Source organism: Acomys russatus, chromosome 9 (genome assembly GCF_903995435.1).
Source record: "Acomys russatus chromosome 9, mAcoRus1.1, whole genome shotgun sequence".
Classification (NCBI taxonomy): domain Eukaryota; kingdom Metazoa; phylum Chordata; class Mammalia; order Rodentia; family Muridae; genus Acomys; species Acomys russatus.
This window is the reverse complement of record NC_067145.1, coordinates 4,232,949-4,252,758: the sequence shown is the minus strand read 5'-3', so window position 1 is coordinate 4,252,758 and position 19,810 is coordinate 4,232,949. Positions and strand designations below refer to the sequence as shown.

Here is a 19,810-nt window from a genome sequence, read left to right as displayed (position 1 = left end):
GATAGGAGTCGTAAAATAATGTCATTTATGCCACAGAAACTTTTCACTTGTAACGATTGTGTACACACACATATACACACACGTATACACACACACACATACATACATATATTTGTTGAGTAAAATCAGTTTAATATCATTTTAAATGAAAGGAAATATCCTCATTTCTGGTGTTTAATGCCAGTGTACATTATAATAAAATACACTTTGTGGTCCTCGATAGATTATGAGTCTAAATGATCTTGTCAGATTTTTTAGAAATAGGAACATTCCCCCAAATATCTGAGAATGGCTGCCTTTATTTTCTTCTTATTAACATATGCTTAAAAATATCATGGGCCTGGAGCAGTGCCTCAGTGGACCTGGGTTCAATTCCTGTACCCACGCAGCAGCCCACAACCTTCTGTAACTCTAGTCCCAGTGGACTCAGTGCCCTTTTCTAGTCTCCTTGAGCACCTGGTGTGCATGTGGCTCCTATGGAAGGAGAGCCAGTGTTGTCAGTTGCTGGCCCATCTCTTCAGCCCCACAGAGTGAATTCCTTCTTTCAGTCCCAATATTAGTAATGCTTTTTTCTCTGCTTATCTGGCCTAATAAAGGGTTCTCATTTTCTCTGAAAAAATCACAGGACCAACTATTGTAGTTCTTGAGTTTTTCTGTGTTTATAAACCTATTTCACTTTCTACTCTGAAATTTATAGTTCCTTCTTTATGCTTCCACTGGTTTTATTGCTTTTCTTTTGATAGTTTTTGGTTTTGTTTTGTTTTTCAAGACAGGGTTTCTCTGTGTAGTCTTGGCTGTCCTAGACTCGCTTTGTAGTCCAGGCTGGCCTTAGGCTGTTACTTTTGATTGTCTTCTTTGCCCCTGTCCATAGGTGTATCACGCTCATACATTTCTCTATAAGCATCTCTATTTTTACATATTGCTTCAATGTACTTCTCATGATGATAGTAAAAATGGATGTTTTTGGTCATCTCATAAAAATACTGTGAGATATTTAAATATTTAAAATGGGAATTTTATAGGGATTTCTTTTAAAGTTTTAAGGAAAAGTATAAAATCAATTATTTATTTTGAGTTGAAAAATCTTTTATTAAATTTTTCTTCTGCATGATTTTATAACCAATTGAAGTTAAAACACTATTTTAAATTCTTTGCCCTAATCATAACTGTCAAGTAGTCAAACGTTTATACAGTTAGTATGATGCCAGGTCAAATAAACTGCCTAATTCTGGATTCACATCTGAAGCTTTATACTAGAAAGTGGTGAGTATCCTTTAATGTGTGAGGAGGAGGGCTGAATTTGAAGGTGCTGGAGCCTGTTCTAAGGCTGGGTTGAAAGATGTTTACATATGTGTAGCCATGTATGCATGCAGTAGCAGTTAGTGAAGACGAGGCCATGGGTCTGGAGGAGATGTTTACATACGTGTAGCCATGTATGCATGCAGTAGCAGTTAGTGAAGAAGAGGCCATGGGTCTGGAGGATAGTAGAGACAGAGATATGGGAGGTTTTGGAAGGAGGAAAGGGAAGGGAGAAATGTTATAATTATATTATAATCTCAAAAAAAGTCAGTAAAATAAATCAGGACATGGTTAGTAAGCTAAAATAGAAAGTTTAAATTAATTTATTTCCTGGTTTAAAAATATCTAGACCATTTTCCAGAATAATTTGATACCTATTTCTGCATTTTATGTCAATTAAAATAATTATTTCAAGCTGGGTGTGGTGGTTTACCCCTTTAAATTCCAGCACTCAGGGAGGCAGAGACAGGCAGATCTCTGTGAGTTTGAGGCTAGCCTGGTCTCTAAAGCAAGTCCAGTACACCTAAGGCTACATAGAGAAACCCTCTCTCAAAAAAGAAAACAAAAAAGAAAGAAAGAAAAAGATAATTATTCCTTCAGTAATATGTTTACAATAAGTACCTGTTGAATTGTACTGACATACGTGTTATTAAAACATACTGGAGAATTAGTTGAACTGTGTTCCTCAACTTTTAAAAACACGGGGATTGAGGGTTAGTTTAGCTTGTTGAAGGACACATTTTTCTCACTGAGGCATGTTATTTTGTTCCTAGTGAATTCTGTTTTTTGCCTTACAGACTTTTCATATCCTTTGGTTTATATGGAATAATATTTTAATAATGATAAGCCTGGCACACTTAGTGGAGGTGGGGCAGGAGGAACATCTCAGGTTGAGTTGCAGTTAGGTCTGCTTATGAGACATTGTCTTAAGGCAAAGCAAAACAAAACAAAAGCCAAGTACCCCCCAAAATCAATCCCCAACTCCTTAAAATGAGAAAATAGCTCCTCTAGAACAAAGTACCGTAATCACCTTGAAAAAAAATCTCAATAACAAACCGCATCATCTTGTCATTTTAGTTTGGATTTGTCATCCTTCTGCCTTTAGTGGCATAGTAAACTTAGAGATTTATTCTCTTCTTTCATGATAGAGGAAGGTTTATCTCATATTTCTTACACTTACTGTTTGAGTTATATAAGGTTTTCATGCCTTCCCTCCTTCCCTCACTCCCTCTCTTTCTCTCTTCCTTGTTTTTTGAGACAGGATCTCACTATGTAGCTTTGACTGTTCAGAAACTCACAGAGATCCACCTGTCACTGCCTCCTGAGTGCTTGGATTAAAGGTGTGTGCTACCGCACCCAAATGAGTTATATAAAATTTCAACTGTGTGTGTGTGTGTACTGGTTCACAAGTGCTCTTTATCTTCCCTTACTAAACCTGGAGCCCACGCATCTGTCTTCAACGCATGCGTGCACGCATACACACACACACACACACACACACACACAGACACACACCCTAATATTTTTTTTTATTTCACAATAAATAATAGTTACACTAATGTGCTCTCCATCACTGCTTCTCACATGTAGCAGCAGCTGCTGGCCCATGTTTGAAGCACCTTTCTGGCAGTGCTGGGATTGCGGACTAGGGAAGGAGACTGGAAGTGGCTTGCTTTCCTCTATTAGCTTTCATTTGTTTGCTTTGAACAGGTTTCTGCTCTGGGTTTGGATCCCTCAGGTGCCCGTTTGGTCACTGGAGGCTATGACTACGATGTTAAATTTTGGGATTTTGCTGGAATGGATGCTTCTTTCAAGGCATTTCGATCTCTTCAGCCTTGTGAATGGTATGTATTTACTTAATATCTCAATGTTTAGTTTAGTTTTTTTCATATTTGGAGATAATGCTTTTGTCACTTGATCTTGGTCCACAATGAATGATATTTAATTTATAAATTATATCATTTTTAGGTGCAAATAAACTGTACTTTTCTTTTCCTTAGCTTCACTGACATATATGCGTGTGTCACATGTATACATATTTTATACACTACACAATATATATGTATTACTTCCATATATATGTGCATGTGCCATGGTACACATGAGAAGACCAACGGCACTTTGCAGGAATGGTTTCTCTCCCTTCATCATATGGGCATGGGGATCTAGCACAGGTCTTCTGCCTTGGCATCAGGCACCTGTAACCACCGAGTCATCTCCTGGCCCCTTACTTCTGTTCTAAAGGCATTTTCTATCATTTGTTTGTTTAATATTTCTATTTAGAACTTGTTTCTTTCTTTACTTTCTTTACTGCTTTTACTTTCATTTACTATTATTTATCAGTAAATAAAGCTATATAATGTGCTGGGTCTTTTTTTGTTTGTTTGTTTGTTTTGAGACAGGGTTTCTCTGTGTAGCCTTGACTGTCCTGGATTTGCTTTGTAGACCAGGCTGGCCTTGAACTCATAGCAATCCACCTGCCTCTGCCTCCCGAGTGCTGGGATTAAAGGCGTGTGCCACCACGCCTGGCTGGTGTTTTGTTTTTTTTTAAAAACAGGGTCTTTCCATGTAACCCTGGCTGTCTTGGAGCTCACTATGTAGAGTGGCTTTGAACGTACAGAAATGCCCTTGCCTTTGCCTCCTGAGTGCTCATGCTCAGATTAAAGGCATGCGGCCCCACACAGGGCTTATAATGTATTCTTTTTTATGGTATGCATTAAGCCGTTATCCAAGCAGTGGTGCATCCTGCTTTGTTCCAGATGGTCAGTTAGCATTGCACTGAAAGGACTTGACATGGTGTGTCCTCTGCGTCCTTTGTCTGCTTCTGATGTGTCCAGGCTTCTGGCATTCTGCTTCTGTGTGGTGTCATTTTATTCCTTTGTGTACCCTCCAGCATTATCTAGAGAAGAGTAAAGGCTTGACTGGACTTCACACCCTATCACAGCAAGGCCATGTACTGTCATGTGGTTCTAATATTAGTGACTAGAAAACTGTTCTTGATGAACTTATTACCCATTGATGTTTGCTACCTGCATTATTGATCTCATTCAGGGTTATGTATTGGTGACTTTTGTCATTTTGTGGCAGTATTTAAAGAAGAGGTTTCTCACTCACTGATGCTATTTAGTTATTCTGAAATACAGTTCTTCACAGGCAGTGGAAGTGCCTGGTCATTTCACTTTATGTACTTTGCTCAAGGGTAGTGGTAACAAATGATCTTTTGAGCATATACAGGGGGAGGTAATTCCCCTCAGGAACAGTCATAGGGGAGGGGAATAATGGGAAAATGGGAGGGAGGGAAGAATGGGAGGGCACAAGGGATGGGATAACCATTGAGATGTAACAAGAATAAATTAATAAAAAAAAATGACTTTTTATTCTGGTCGTGAGTGGAAATGGCCCTCGTAAGCTAATGTGTTTGAATATTTGGTCTTCAGATGATGGACCTGTTTGGGAAGGATTAAGAGATGTGGCCTTGTTGAAGGTGGTGTGCCACTGGGAGTTGCACGTGAGAGTTGAAAAGGCCATGTCGTTCCCAGTTAGCTCTCTCTGTCCATTGCTTGTGGATTAGGATGTAATCCCTCAGCTAGTCCTGATATTATGCCTTTGCTCTGCCATCATGGACACTGGACACTAACCTGCTGAAACCACTGGCCCAGTGAAACAATGTTCTCCCCCCCCTTTTTTTTTTTTTTTACGTCTGAGACAGGGTTTCTCTGCCTAGTCTTGGCTGTCCTAGACTCACTTTGTAGACCAGGCTGGTCTTGAACTCACAGTGATCCACCTGCCTCTGCCTCCCAAATGCTGAGGTTAAATGTGAGCACAACCACACCCAGCCAGTTTTCTTTTATAAGTTGCCTTGATCATGGTGTTTTATCATAGCAATAGAAAAGTAATTATAATATTGGCACAACTATCTTTCTTTGTCTTTGACTTTTATACTTTCAGCACTTACTTTAAACATTTTCATGAATTTTAGTCAGATGCAGCCATTCCTCTTAGTCTTTAAATTGTCCAGTTCGTCCACTAGGACCTCTCATTACTATATTTCATGTGACATTATATGTCTTTAAAAGCTGATTTAGTTTCTGAGACAACATCATGTAGACTTCCTGATGTATTTCTTTCTAAGTGCTGGAGTTAGTGTTTATTCAAGAAGCTCAATTTTCTTTTTGTGTCAGTGGTATTTAGAAACCAAATATGAATGCTGGAATGCTTATTGACACTGAGGCATAATTTATTCTTTATTTTTTGAGATAGAAAATACATACACACATACCTGTGTGTCTCTATCTACCTACCAATCTGTCTGTCTGTCTATCTATCTATCTATCTCTCTGTCTGTCTATCTATCTATCTATCTATCTATCTAATCTGTGCTTAAGTGGTAAGGTCTTACTGATTCTTGGAGGGTTTTTAATACACTTGATCTTAGGAATTTTATTTATAGAAAAGTGTCAAAGATTAAAATTTATGAGATTAAGTTTATTAATTGAGGATAATACTATTAAACAACATATAGATTTTAATGTTTGTTGTCCTGAGATATAACGGGCTTCAGGCCGACTAATGCCAGTAACGTTTGCATCTGTCTGAATCTGTGTGAAACTAGTGTAAATGACACTGTGCCTTTCATTCTAATCCAGTATCATGTGGGTGTATTCTGTCTTCTGTTCTGCACCTCCTCTTTTGAACACACTCACAGGGTAGGTAATGTAATGATCGGTTCTTGATATTATTAGGCAGCAGAGCAATAGGACCTCTTATGCTATGGAAGTATCCTTTATGTTCCCTACCCTATGTGCCAGTCACTGCAGACAACTAGTGAATATTGCAAATAGAGTTACCAAGTTGTGTGTGTGTGTGTGTGTGAAGTGTGAATGTAGGAGCCATGGAGGCCAGAAGAGGGTGTCAGACATCCTGGGGCTGGAGTTGTGAGCTGCTTTACATGGATACTGAGAAATATGCATTCATAACTGCTGAGCTGTCTCTTCAACCCTTAATGCATTTTTAAAAAAGTGAAATACACAGGCGTGTGTATTCAGTTTCACTCTCTAAATTTTGTTGAATCATTATTCTAGCCTCTGATTCTAGCTCTCAACATATTAATAATCAGTTCTTTTTTTTTTGCCGATTATAAATTTGATGAAGATGCATTAAGATCTCATTTAGTTATTAACAGTTGAATATGGCAATTGGACTTTGTTGTGCCATTAAAAGCCTTTCCTTCTGTGTTGTAAGTCTGTTCTTTAACATTCCTTGAAGCAGCTGCAGCTATAGTCTGGCTTATAGTGAATTGGTGCTTTCTGACACCATGTGATAGTAAGCTGCTGTTGTACAGCACATCTCTCACTCCCTTGGCCTGCTCCCAGCACTGGAGAATGCATGTCGGCTCCGTACGCCCTCTGTGTTTACAGGTTCCATAGTCACAGATTCGGTCAGCTGCAGATTAAGAAAATATATGTGCAAGTGATGCTTGTGAGGGACTTAAGCACCTATGGCCTTTGGTAACTGCAGTGCCCCTTGAGTCAGCCCTTCCTTGGAATCGAGGCATGACTAAACTATAACAGTGTGATCTTGTTCTTGAGACATTAAGAAGTAATACTAGTAACTACTTGTTTCAAGGTCTGGTAGGTACCTTTATGCATATTGTTTTTATTTTATTAAAAATGCTATTTTAGCCTGTAGGCACTTGATTGCATGTATATATGGGAATCAAGTGTGTGTTTGGTGCTGATAGAGGCCAGAGAGTGTGCTGGATTCTCTGAAACTGTAGTTATGGATGGCTATGTCCTGGCATGTGGGTGCTGGGAACCAAGTCCAAGTCTTCTTCAAGAGCAGACAGTGCTCTTAACCTCTGAGCCATTTTTCTAGCCTCACTGTGTAATATTGTTTTTTAAACCTTATCTCAATCTATAGGTCAAATATTATTCTCAACATTTGAAAACATTTGATTTTTATTATAATTGGGCGTTTTGTCTGCAAGTGCAGCACATGAATGCTGTGTCTGAAGAGGCCAGAAGAAGGCATTGGATCCCCTGGAATTAGCATGACAGATGGTTGTAAGGAGCCTTATAGATGCTGAGAATTGAATCCAGATCTTCTGGAAGATCAGAGAGTGCTCTTCACCACTGAGCCATCTTTCCAGCCCCACTGAGTAATATTGCTTTTAGATCCCTTATCCCAATTGTGTAACTTAAGTAGTATTCTCCTCACTCAATGGAGGACAGCAGGACTCAGGAGAATCACCAGGTAGCACCTGTGTGCTGACTGTTTCGTCCTGCCATCTGTTCCCATCATGGGCTTTCTATAGAACAGCACGCAGGGAAGCAGAAGGGCTTGCTCATCGTCTTACAGCAGTTAGCAGAGCGCGGATTTGGACCTCCAGACTTCTGACTCACATTCCGGTGCACTTTTCACTACAGCCGGACACCTTGGCTCATGAGTCCCAAGTGACAGCCCCAGACAGCTGTGTTTATCTGTCTTGCATGTCCCAGCTTGTTTTGCTAGCCAAGCAAAAGGTACTTAAAAGGATCCTCAATCTTCACCTCCCCACTCCCCTCACATACTCTCATATATTCCCACTTTGTCCCATGAATAACTTCACAGAAAGACTTGTGCAATGCTACTAAGCCATCCTCTGGTGTCAGAGTTACTCCCTGGGAGAACAGTCACTTCCTCAGGACTCTAGTTTACTGGCAGATTGGCTTTCTCTCTCTTCTCTTTGATCGGAATCTTAGTTGTATAGGCAGGAATTTTAGGAGCAGATGTTCTCCCCCTTAAACAAGCCCTTTAATTCTCCTTAGTGCTGTGTCTAATGACTCCTAATCCTGTCCTTTCAACTCTGTGACTAGCAGAGTTAAGAGCAAAGTGGGACAGGAATGATGAGGTTGGTACCGAACACTTTCATTTTAGCGTTGGCAAAGTGGACTACAGAGAGCACATGAAAAATGTTACCATTGTCCTTTCCAGCTACAAAGCAAAGTGATACTGGTGTGGGATTGCTGAAAAGTGAGGTTTCCCTTTGAGTGTAAACAGAGCATTTTGGTAGAGCAGTTAGCCAGATAGAAGGCGTTATTGTCTGCTTCTAGTTTTACCCTTGAAAGTTTGCTATTTTTAAGATTTTTAACTTTCCTTTGAAAACAAAAAAAATTAATCATCAGAAAACAATGATAACACCTAGGACCAGATCCCGTAGGCTTAATTGAAAAAAATTAACAATTCCCAATGATAATGCTAAGTATCATGGATTTGCCCTATGCACTAGCAAATTCTCCGTCTTACTTAAAGACCTTTGTTGAACATTCTCTATCAAAGATTGGTGTGTTGTGTGTGTTGTGTGTGTGTGTGTGTGTGTGTGTGTGTGTGTGTGTGTGTGTGTGTCCCAGTTGCTGTAAATCAACTCTGATGTTCTCAGTTCCTTATTGATTGCCAAAAATTGGATCTGTCAGATTCCTACTAGGCTATAGGAATCTGATGTAATTTGATCAGAAGCACTTTAATAAGAATTGATGACTATTCTCAGAGTTTGGGAGAAATGAAAGACTAGCTGGTAAAAAGAAGTGTAAAGAGCATGCTATCGGAGCAGCGACCCCTGTCTTTGGGGCTGACATATGTATAGCATTTAACAAGGAGCCTCTGGGGTTGAGATCCAGACCTTTTCTAAAACGGCATGGCTGTGGATGGTAGAACTTTCCAGAAATCTGTCTTACCAGTAACTCTGCTCTGATACTGTCTGAGGGAACGACTGTTGACAAGTATGCATTCCCAGAACCTATGTGGAGAAGATTGTCCATGTTTCTGGAGGCGGACACTGGGAAAGCCGTGCCCACGCAGAGGCCTGTCAGGGAAGTGCACTAGACCCTCTCTGCAGTGCTTCCTGATACCCTTCTGATAAAATGTTACAGTCCTGCCCAGTGAATGCCAGTTGCCAAAGAAAAAGCATCTCCAGGGCTCAAATCTATTTTACAGAGTGGACACTGAATGGTGGATTTGGAGTTGAGAAAAATAAGTGAGCAATTCATACAAAGAGTTAAACAAGTATTTTTATATCTCATGGATAAACTTAAATGTAAGTCTAGTGGGCACCTTCTGAGGAAGCACATTTAAATTGTGTGATCTAGGACAGACCCTACTTAAGAATCTCAACCCAGCACTTTACAGAAGCTGCCTGAATCCAGAGGGACTTTATTCCTTGACATCCTGGCCGTTATGTGGGCCTTTGCTTTTCTACACTTGTCCTCTACAGGCGTTTGGGTTAGAACATTGCTTCTTTGTGTTCTTTGACGTGTTGATAGTGAACTTTGAGGTGAAATGCCTCCTATGGTCATTTTATTTTTGTGTGTATGCTGTGTGTGCATTAGTGTCAGCATGCAGAGGCCAGAGGAGGCTGTCAGATGTCCTGTTTTATTCCTCTCCTTACTCCTTACAGAAATGCAGTTTCAAGTAGGTACATGATTTAGCTACCAGCCAGAACAATAGTTCCCTTGAGCTAAAAACATAGATATGAATTTTATTTTACTCTTTTCTTCTGTACATTCTGTTTTTAGAGTAGAAAATCATCACAGGTTAATAGTTGCTTTCAGCATATATATTTCTAAGCTTTAGCTTTACAGACTTAGTCAATGGGAACACATAGGCTAGCATTTTATTAAAGTCATGCTTATTTTATTTGGGTTTGTTAATTAATATAAAACAAAGTATTTAATGGTTTTTTAAACTGCGAAGACTTACATTCATAATGGAAACTGTACAAACAGCATTATTGTTATTGTTACTATTATTTTTGTTACGATGATGATGATGATGATGTTTTTGAGACAGGGTCTCTTTCAGTAGCTCTGGCTGGCCTGAAGCTTCCTATATGTCTGGCTTACAAAGCGCTCTTAAAAATTGCTCATTTATATATTTGACAGGGAAATCCAATATCTGGAATATTGACACATTTTTTTTTCTCTCTATAAAATTTGCTGAGTCCATTTGCTATTTGATGCTACCTGGGTATGGGGCTGTCTTCTACACTTGCGGCATAGGCAGCCTACCAGTAGTCATGTCTCCAAGGGAGAGCAAGCCTTTCAGCTGCCGTCAACTGACCGTGCTTTCTCTATTAGTGGTAGGCTCTTGGGGAAAGAAAAGGGAAGAAACATAGGGAAAGAAAAGAACAAGAAGAAACCGAGGAAAAGAAAAAATATTTCTCCATCATTAAAAAAATACATAAATAGCTGTGTGTGGTGGCCCATGTCCTTAATCTCAGCCCTTGGGAAGCAGAAGTAGGTAGATTCACTGAGTTCCAGGCCAGTGTTATCTACAGATCGAGTTTCAGGACAGCCAGGGCTACGCAGAGAAACCTTGCCTTTAAAACAAAAAACAACAACAGAAAAAATGCAAAAGCAAAATTATATGAATGAATAAAGGGGAAAACCAAATAAAGGCATACACATTTAAAAGTATAGTAAGGGCCGACAGGAACGCACAGGGGGTAAATGTGCAAACCTGGCAACCCGAGTTTGAATCCTAGAACCTATGCTTGAAGGAGGGAGCTGACTTCTCACAGTTGTGTGTGCGTGCGCGCGCACGCGCACACACACACACACACACACACACACAATTTAACTAAAAATATAAAAAAGTAATGCTACTGCCAACATGCAGTACAAAGAAAACAGGACTCGCAGCAATAAACAAAAGATGAGGTGATGGAGCTGTGTCTGGGTCCTTGCAGGCTGGAGACTAATTGTCCTCAGTAGTGTGGGAGGGTCAGCTGACCTTGTGGACTCGTGTGTGTGTGTGTGTGTGTGTGTGTGTGTGTGTGTGTGTGTGTGTGTGTGTGGTTTAGCTGCTGCTGAGTCTGCTAGCAGCATCTGTGTCCGCCTGTGCTGTCTTTACCCTGGTAGCTCTCCTTTGTGTACCATGGCCTCTGTCCTTGCTCAGCTTTGCAGTCTGTGGGCTGTGCAGGTTCTTTTACACCCAAGACTGTGCCCCTCTAAAATGTCTAGCGTTTCTCCCGGTGTGCTCAGAGTATGGAAGGAAGCACAGAGAGGTGGCTATAGGTGGAAGGCCTGTGCTCACACTGCCAGACTCTTCCTGGTTACCATGCTGGAGGGGTGGAGGGGTGCTGCATTCCTGTCACTATACCCTGCAGCGCCAGAGTTCTCAGGCTCCGCACAGCCCTAGGCTGTCAGACTCCCAGGCTGTTGTCAGCTGAAAAGATCTCTTGTGGTTACTAAGTGCTGGGCCATCTTTCCTTTTTTTCCTGCCTGGACCTAATTTCCTGCTACCTGCACCTTTTGGTTTGTCAGTGTCTGGCCCTTCTGTTCTCCCAAAGCCTTCCTGGGCTTTTCCTTCACCCAGGCAGTCCACATTGATACTCCCCTGTCTTCTCAGACATCAAGGCAGCTAGCTCTCTCTCTCTCTCACATATATTACATTTGTGTGTGTATACATGTGTCCATGCGCTCACATACCATGACATGTAGAGGTCAGAGGTCACTTGCTGCAAGTCTGTTCTGTTCTTTTATCAGTGGGCTCTGGGGTGAGCTCAGGTCCTCAGGCTTGGCACCAAGCTCCATGTTGCTGGCCCAATAGCTCAGTTTTTAATACATAGTCTCTCAAGATTGTAGCAGGCTGCCACCTTATAAGCCATGTAGAGTGACAGAATTGGATTTCTCTACACTCCAGATCCATCTGCCTGAGGACTCACAGCCTCACCAAATCCACAACTGGGCCTGAGGCGCGTCTCTGCACTTTCAGGCACGCTTTCATGCTTTCTGTGTGCCACAGGTGGTTTTGCTCTCTTTTGGTGTTTCGAGACAGCGTTTCTCTGTGTAGCCTTGGCTGTCCTAGACTTGCTTTGTAGACCAGGCTGGCCTCGAACTCACAGCGATCTGCCTGCTTCTGCCTCCCGAGTGCTGGGATTAAAGGCATGTGCCACCATGCCTGGCTCTTTCTCTCTTTAGAATAGAATATTTTTCTTATTCTGACACTTGCTTTCACTGCTCACAGGGATGCAGCTTCTGCCCACGTTCATACCTGGAACCACTTGCTGCCCACTTAATGTAACTTGTGTGGTGATGGGGACTGAACCCCGGGTCTCAAACATGCCCAGCCCAACCCCCGTTTCCTAATCTTACCTGAAGAAATCTACTCCTTTTTATTTATTCTATTTTTTGTTTTTTTTGAGATAGCATTACTCTATGTAGCCCTGGCTGTCCTGGAACTCACTCTGTAGACCAGGCTGGCTTTGAACTCACAGATCCACCTGCCTCTGCCTTCCCGTGCTGGGACTAAAGGCATGTGCTCAAGAAATCTGCTCTTCAATGTAAAAGCTCACCACATTTCTATCTAATTTCCTGCTAAAGGCCTCATCTCCCAACCGTCACATATAAATTTGGAGAGGGAGACACATGCGGTTTATAAAAGATGGTGATAGACTTAACCTATTAATTTTTTTCGTATGCTAGCTTTCTTTAGATTTTTAAAATGATAATTTTTAATCCTAATTTTTCAAATTCTATGACAATTTTATAATCCATTATTTCTTCTGAAAATCATGAGTTGTTTAGGCTGGATGTGGGGGCTGGAGAGATGTTTTAGCAGCTAAGAGTACTTGCTGCTCTTCCAGAAGACTCACATTGGCCAACTCACAGCTGCCTATGACCCCAGCTCCAAGGAACTTAAACACCATCTTCTGGCCTGCATAGGCACACATGGGTGCGCACACAGATGTGCACACACACGCTCACACGCCACACAATCATGCAAGCACATATGCATACATGTGAAAAACCAAATCTTTAAATTGGATGTGATGGCATATACCTGTAATCCCTGCACTGGGGGAGCTAACAGGTCAGGGCTCCAAGTTTGGAGTACAGTACCAAAACAAAGAGGAAACAACAAAAATCATGTATAACTAAGTTGCCTATAAACCATCTTCCACTTTAAATTATACATATTCCTTCAGTATACAGGTAACAAATTGACCATCACTTATCTGAAAAGCCTGTGGTAAAACACCTGAGAATCCAATTTTTCTGACTTTACACTAATTGCATCTACACATCTATCTAGACATGAAACTTCATATATACCCTGTGGCCATAGCTGAGGTGGTCATAGGTCCTGTTCCCAGGAAGTCTGTGGGTGATATTGGCAGAACCTTTCATAACTGGCCTCATCAAAATGCTTAAAATCCATTTTGTATCTGCTGAAATAGAGGACTGTGTGTGTCTTTTTGTGCAAAGAAGATATTCTCATTTCTTTTTTTTCCTCTTCCTCTTCTTTTTTTGAAGGTTTGTATTAAAAAAAAAAAAAAAAAACCAGTTGGTCAGATTGGAGGTGCACATTCTAGGAGGCTTTGGTAAATTGCTGTGGCGCATGGAAGCATGTGGGCTTTTTTTTTTGAATTATTAATTTTGAAGTTGTATACCATTTCTTTTCCTGACCGTGCTAAAATAGCAAAAGTATATAAAAAAAAAAAAGCTCTGTTTCACTTTGTTTTTTCTTTCTATGTAGCCATCAGATTAAGTCGTTACAGTACAGTAACACGGGAGACATGATCCTAGTTGTTTCTGGAAGCTCACAGGCCAAGGTGATGGACAGAGATGGCTTTGAAGTAATGGAGTGTATAAAGGGCGACCAGTACATCGTGGACATGGCCAACACCAAGGTCAGCAGCGTCAGCCGTATTTTAATGACTTTTAATTCAGCACTCCTTTCCTCTTCCCTTCTGTGTCTTTCCTCCTTCCTTCTACCTCTCTCCTCACTCTGTTTGTCACTCATTCCTTCTTCTTCCTCCTCTTCTCCATCCCTCACTTGTTCCCTTCCCTCTCCCCCCCTACAATTCTTCCTCTGTCTCTCCTCTTGCTTCATCTTCCTTCCCTTCTTCCTCCCTCCCCTCCCCCTCCTCTTCTGGATGCTTGACTGGCCTCAGCTTTCTGACTGTGGCTCACAGCGCCCTATCCTATCTGCTCAGCACACTTATTAACAGATGGTTTTGTTGTTATGTAATAATTCATCCAAAAAGTTAATATCTTAAAGACAGCAATACCTTGCTGTTTCTCAAAATTGTGTGGATTGTTTGGGAGGCTCTCCTGCTTAAGGCAGTGTCAACCAGGCTTCTTCTGATGCTTACAGTGTGTGTGTGTGTGTGTGTGTGTGTGTGTGTGCGCTCTTCGTCATGTTTTTCCTCTCTATCTCCTTGTCTACTTTGGGCTTTCTTCCAGTGTGCTGGTTGTTGTGGGTGGTTTTAACTTTTGCCCTCATCTATATCGTCCCACATGGTGGTCATTGTGTCCAGTTCTCACAGGATTTGGGTTGTAATCAGGGCTTTTAAATATTTTCTATTTTATACCATGCTCCCTGCTTGCTTTTTATTGATGATTTTGCCACTTAAAATGACTCCCTGATATAATGTTGAAGGGGCTGTGGTTCCACCTAGTGCTCCCCAGCACAAGTCTGTGGTATGTACTATAAATATTTGTTAGCCAAGCTGGGTTTAGGTATACGCTATTTTGCCATTGACTATGAATCTAATGTAATGAATCAGTAATGTAAATTAAACAAGGTATCCTTAAAGAAAGACACATCCCAAATGAAGTTATTTATTGATTGGCTGAAAGTATGACAGAGCCCATTTATATGCTAATTCAGCATGCCTAGATCATAACACACAAATGAAGGAAGCTTGCTTTAGGTGAATAATTAGATTCAGTTGGCATAGTGTGTTTTCATATTGCTCCATGTTGAACCTGAACCTCTCTGTAGTGTCAAGAATCACAGCCTTTTGCTTATTCGTAGATTACTGTTGAATCCTGGGTATGTGGTAGATGATCCAAACAACATTTGAATACAATTTAAGCATTTTTTAACTTAAATTGCAGTGGTGACTTGAATATTCTTTTTAAAAATAAATTGTTCTAGTGTGTCTTTCTTTCCTGTTTAAAATCACTACCCTGAAAAAGATGGCTCAGCAGGTGTCTTAGTTTTTCTGTTGCTGCAATGCACACCATGACCACAGCAAGTCTTATAAAGGAAAACATTGAACTGTGGCTGGTTTACAGTTCAGAGGTTTAGTCTATTATCGTCTTGGCGGGAAACATGGCGACATGCAGGCAGAAATGGTTTTGGAGAGGTAGCTGAGAGTTTTCCATCTGGATTGGCGGGCAGTAGGAAGAGAGTGACACTGGGCCTGGCTTGAGCATCTGAGACTATACAGCCTACCCCCAGTGACACACTTCCTCCAGCAAGGCCACACCTCATGGTAGTGCCACTCGCTATGGGCCTGTGGGGGCCGTTTTCATCCGCACACCCCATCAGGTAAATGTGCTTGCTGCCATGCCTTGGTTCCATCCCTGTGGCCACATGGTGGAAGGAGAGAAGCAACTCCTAAACATGGTCCTTTGGCCCACACATGTTCATCCTGGCACACATGTACCCATATGAACACCGTAGGAATGTATGCATGTAAAATATCTTTACAAAATCACCACCCAGTAGAGTTAATAGCAGTAAGGTCATATAGTAGATGGGGCTCTGCATCTGTAGATGGCAGATACATTGCTGACTCAGCTAGCTCCTTAGTGTGTATGTATATATAAAATATGTATATATAAATATATATATGATAGATTGACTAAATGACAAAATTTAGTCAAGAATATAGGATACCAAAATATTAACTAATTTATCTATATATATTAAAAATATTACTCTACACTCTAGCTATATACCATAGCTCCTTTACCCTACCAATACTACCTTTATTCTGACTTCAAAATTGTTTATTTTACTTTCTTTATGAACTGACTGTTTATTTGTCTAGAAATATTAATGATCTCACTATCTTTGGCTTGGATAGCGGGTTTCACAAATTGTATTATTTGAAAGTAACAGGTTTCATCGGACACTCAAAAAAATGTTAAGTCCCTTTCCTGGTTCCTAGGGAAATTAGTAGATTTTGGTTTTATATGCTAGTTATATTGGTAAAATATTATATACTCAAATATGAACAGGCTATTTTAATTATAGTGTTAAAATTTTATTTTAGTAAACTTGTTTTTTATGTGTGTGTTGTGTGTTTTATGTGTGTGTGTGTGTGTGTATGTGTGTGAGAGAGAGGTGTTAAAGGGCAGTTTTTCTTCTTCCATCCGTGAGGATCAAACTCACATTGCTATGCATGGCTGTAGACATCTTTACCTGCTGAGCCATCTCAGTGGCTGTTTTTGTTTGTTTTGTCTCTCTGTTTATTTGTTTGCTTGTTCATTTATATATATCCATCCATCCATCCATCCAAGGTAGAGATTTTCTGTGTAGCAGCCCTGGCTGTCCTGGACTCACTTTGTAGACTAGGCTGGACTGGAACTCACAGAGATCTGCCTGCCTCTGCCTCCTTGGGAGTGCTGGGATTTAAGGTCTTTTGCTAGTTTTTACCCTATTTTATATACATGTATATTATATCTAGATATAAATTATAAATATATATGTGTATACTTTACGAGTGCTCCCAGGGTTATAAAGCCAGGTATGGTACAACATGGCACTTGGCAGACTAAGCCTGGAGCATGGTAGCAAGTTGGAGGACAGCTTCCTTTACACAGTGTATTCCAGGCCAGCTTGGGCTACATAGGGAGCTCATATCATAAGCAAATAAACAGTACTTATAGCGGTACATAAATACCCCCATTACTACTGTAACAGTGCTTTAGAGAGAGATAGTAATTGTACTTGTACCTTGATGAATGAAGTTTAATGTCTGTTTAACAGTAATTCCTTGACTATAGAAAAATGGAAAAATCCAAAAATTATTTATAATTCTACTCAGTTACTGCTAAAGTTATAACTTTAATGTCTGTTTTTACTTTGAGTCTGAAAAACACTTCTGATGCCATCATGTTTATCTCACTTAAGTCTTGGAGCCATGTTCTGCGTTTTACGGTTTTGGAAGTTATGTGCACATACTTCCGGGCTGAAGTAGAATGCACGAGGCTTTCCTCCTGAGATGTGAATAAGTGGACTTCTCCTCCAGATAGGGCGCCAACGACAGACCAAAGACACGGTTCCACCCAAATCCAGCGTGGTGAACCAGTGTGTTTAATCGGGGATAGGTGCGAATTTACAGGATAATGGGCAATTATCAGGGCTATACTACCAAGAAAAAGCCCCCCCTTCCAAGAAACTGTAACCCACTCACATGTCCTCAGGCGTGGTAGTGGCTTCATGCAGTTAGTGTGCTGCCTCAGGGGCTTTTACTCCCTCCTGAGGGAATGTTAATAGACTCAGTGCAGGGTCTATATTTTACTCTATTTGGGGTTTCTTAGTGCTTCTATCCTCTCCCAAGCCCACCTCACCCCCCTGACCCTAAGTAGGAGAGAAAGAAGGTTAGAAGGGACAGGGTGTGTAGACCCATTTAGCCTGAGTTCAGGCTGGTTAGGGTTGTTGGGCTTTTTTGGAAAATACCAGTCTCAGGATACCCAGCAGCCCAGCAACAACAAACAGCAAATGCAGCAGGAGGGACAAGCAGCCTTCTTCCTCCTCCCTCCGGCTCCTCTCTCTGGCCTCTGGTATTTATACTCTCCCCGAGTCCTCAGAATTCCACTAACACCAGCTGGCATAGACCACACCCTGTAGGAGGCTGTTATCAGCTGTGGATAAACTAAAGCAGCCCAATATCCCACACTTGGGATTAAAACAAAAACATGTTTCCATAACATAACTCAGTTTTTAAAGAAACCAAAACTTGTACTACAGCCCAGTGTTGTGAGGTTGTATGTGGGTAACCACAGTGCCTGACTCTCAGAGGGTGGCAACCATGTCATGCCTGCAGGATAGAAGTCCATAGCTAGGGCAGACGGCACCACTTACTGCAGTCAGTCACGTGTTGGGTTTCCCCATGAGGTCCTTTTTGAAAATCAGATTCTGTGATGGTGCATGCCTGCATGCAGAGGCAGGTAAGTTTGGGGCTGGTCTGGATTACAGGGAAAGATCTTGTTTTAGAAAAAAACATGTTCTGCCTCTGAGTTTATGAGATTCATTGGCTGTTTATCTAGGAAATTGGGACATACTTCTGCAGGGTTAGGTAGTTAGGAAACTAGGACAAGAACAATCAGGAATCATCTTATAATTAATATTTAAACCATTCAAAAGCTTTCTTTTAACAACTGTGGTCGCAGAATAATGAAATACATTTATCCAAAATCAGAATTTGGACACATTTCTTTTTTGATTTAATAACTTTACAGCCTAATCCCAGGCCCCTTTCCACTCTCCTCCCAGTCCTGCCCTCATGACGTCCTCCCTCTAGTCCCCTTCCTTCTCAGAGAAGGGGTGCTCCTAAGGGGGTACCACCCCACCCTGGCACCTCAAGTCACAGGAGGTCTAAACATGTCCTGTCCCACTGAGGCCTCCCCAGCCGAGTTAGGGGAAAGGGATTTGCAGAGTCAGAGCCAGCCCTACTTCCATTGTTAGAGTTCTCACACGATGACCATGATGCACATCTGTTACATACAGGGAGGGTGTCTAGGTCTGGGCCATGGAGCTAGGCTAATTTACTCTGTAGGTCTTGTGATGTCTTTGGCCCCTCGGGCTCTCTCAGTCTTTCCTCTCTTCCACAAAACTCCCTGAGCTTAGCCTATTGTTTGGCTGTGGGACTCAGCATCTGTTTGGATCCACTGCTGGGTGGAGCCTCTCAGCAGACAGTTATGCTAGGTTCCTGTCTACTAGCATAGCAGAGTATCATGAATAGTTGGCCCTCTCCCACGGGTTGGGTCTCTGATTGGTTTGCTGCTCAGTCTCTGCTCCATCTTTATGCCTACATTTCTTGTAGGCCGGACAGATTTTGGGTTGAAGGTTTTATGGGTGGGTTGGTGTCCCCCTCCCTCACTGGGACTCCCATTGAGTGAATTTCTTATAGTCAGAGAACGTTTTCCTCTGTTACTGTCAAGTCTTCAGCACACAGTGTGCTTGGTGTTCATATGGGACTTCTTGGCCTTGAGCCTAGAAATGTGTGACTGTTAAGCCAATATAATTCAACAAATCAGAACTTCTTAACCAATAAATTTTTTATGGAGTTAAATTCAAAGGTGTTTTAGTAGGTTTTTAATAAGTGAATACTTACTTAAATAGTCATATGATGTCATCATGAATTTTCTTTTATAAATTCATCCAGGGTCTCACTCCTTCCCATCATTGCCTTCAGTTCCTTTCAACAGAAAAGCAAGTCTGTGCCATTCGCTTCTTGATTATATAACTAGACTGAAGAGGGCAGGTTCAGGGGATCCGAAAATGAATCTTTTAGGGGGAGATTTTTTTCCACAAGTAGACTTTCATTGTGGGAAATGGAAGAGTTATAAGAACCTTAGGAGAAGAATGTTTTAAAAGCTGCATTTATTTTATTTTTCTCCTGTCCTCTGACCTACCATCTGCACTATCGAAGGGATTGTGTTTATTTTTAAATACACAGGCAGTCATCCTTGATGTCTTGCCATTCCCTTATTACTTGGAGAGCAAATTCATT

The 19,810-nt window shown here is 41.2% G+C and overlaps 1 protein-coding gene across 1 annotated transcript in view; it reads left to right on the top strand.

Moving 5' to 3' along the window:
- Positions 1 to 19,810, top strand: part of Wdr70 (WD repeat domain 70) — a 207,764-nt gene that overhangs the window by 38,886 nt on the left and 149,068 nt on the right. Inside the window, exons 7-8 of the mRNA XM_051150838.1 lie at positions 3,010 to 3,143; positions 13,813 to 13,966. Coding sequence (XP_051006795.1) covers positions 3,010 to 3,143; positions 13,813 to 13,966 — 288 coding nt within the window. The remainder of the gene's footprint in view (positions 1 to 3,009; positions 3,144 to 13,812; positions 13,967 to 19,810) is intronic.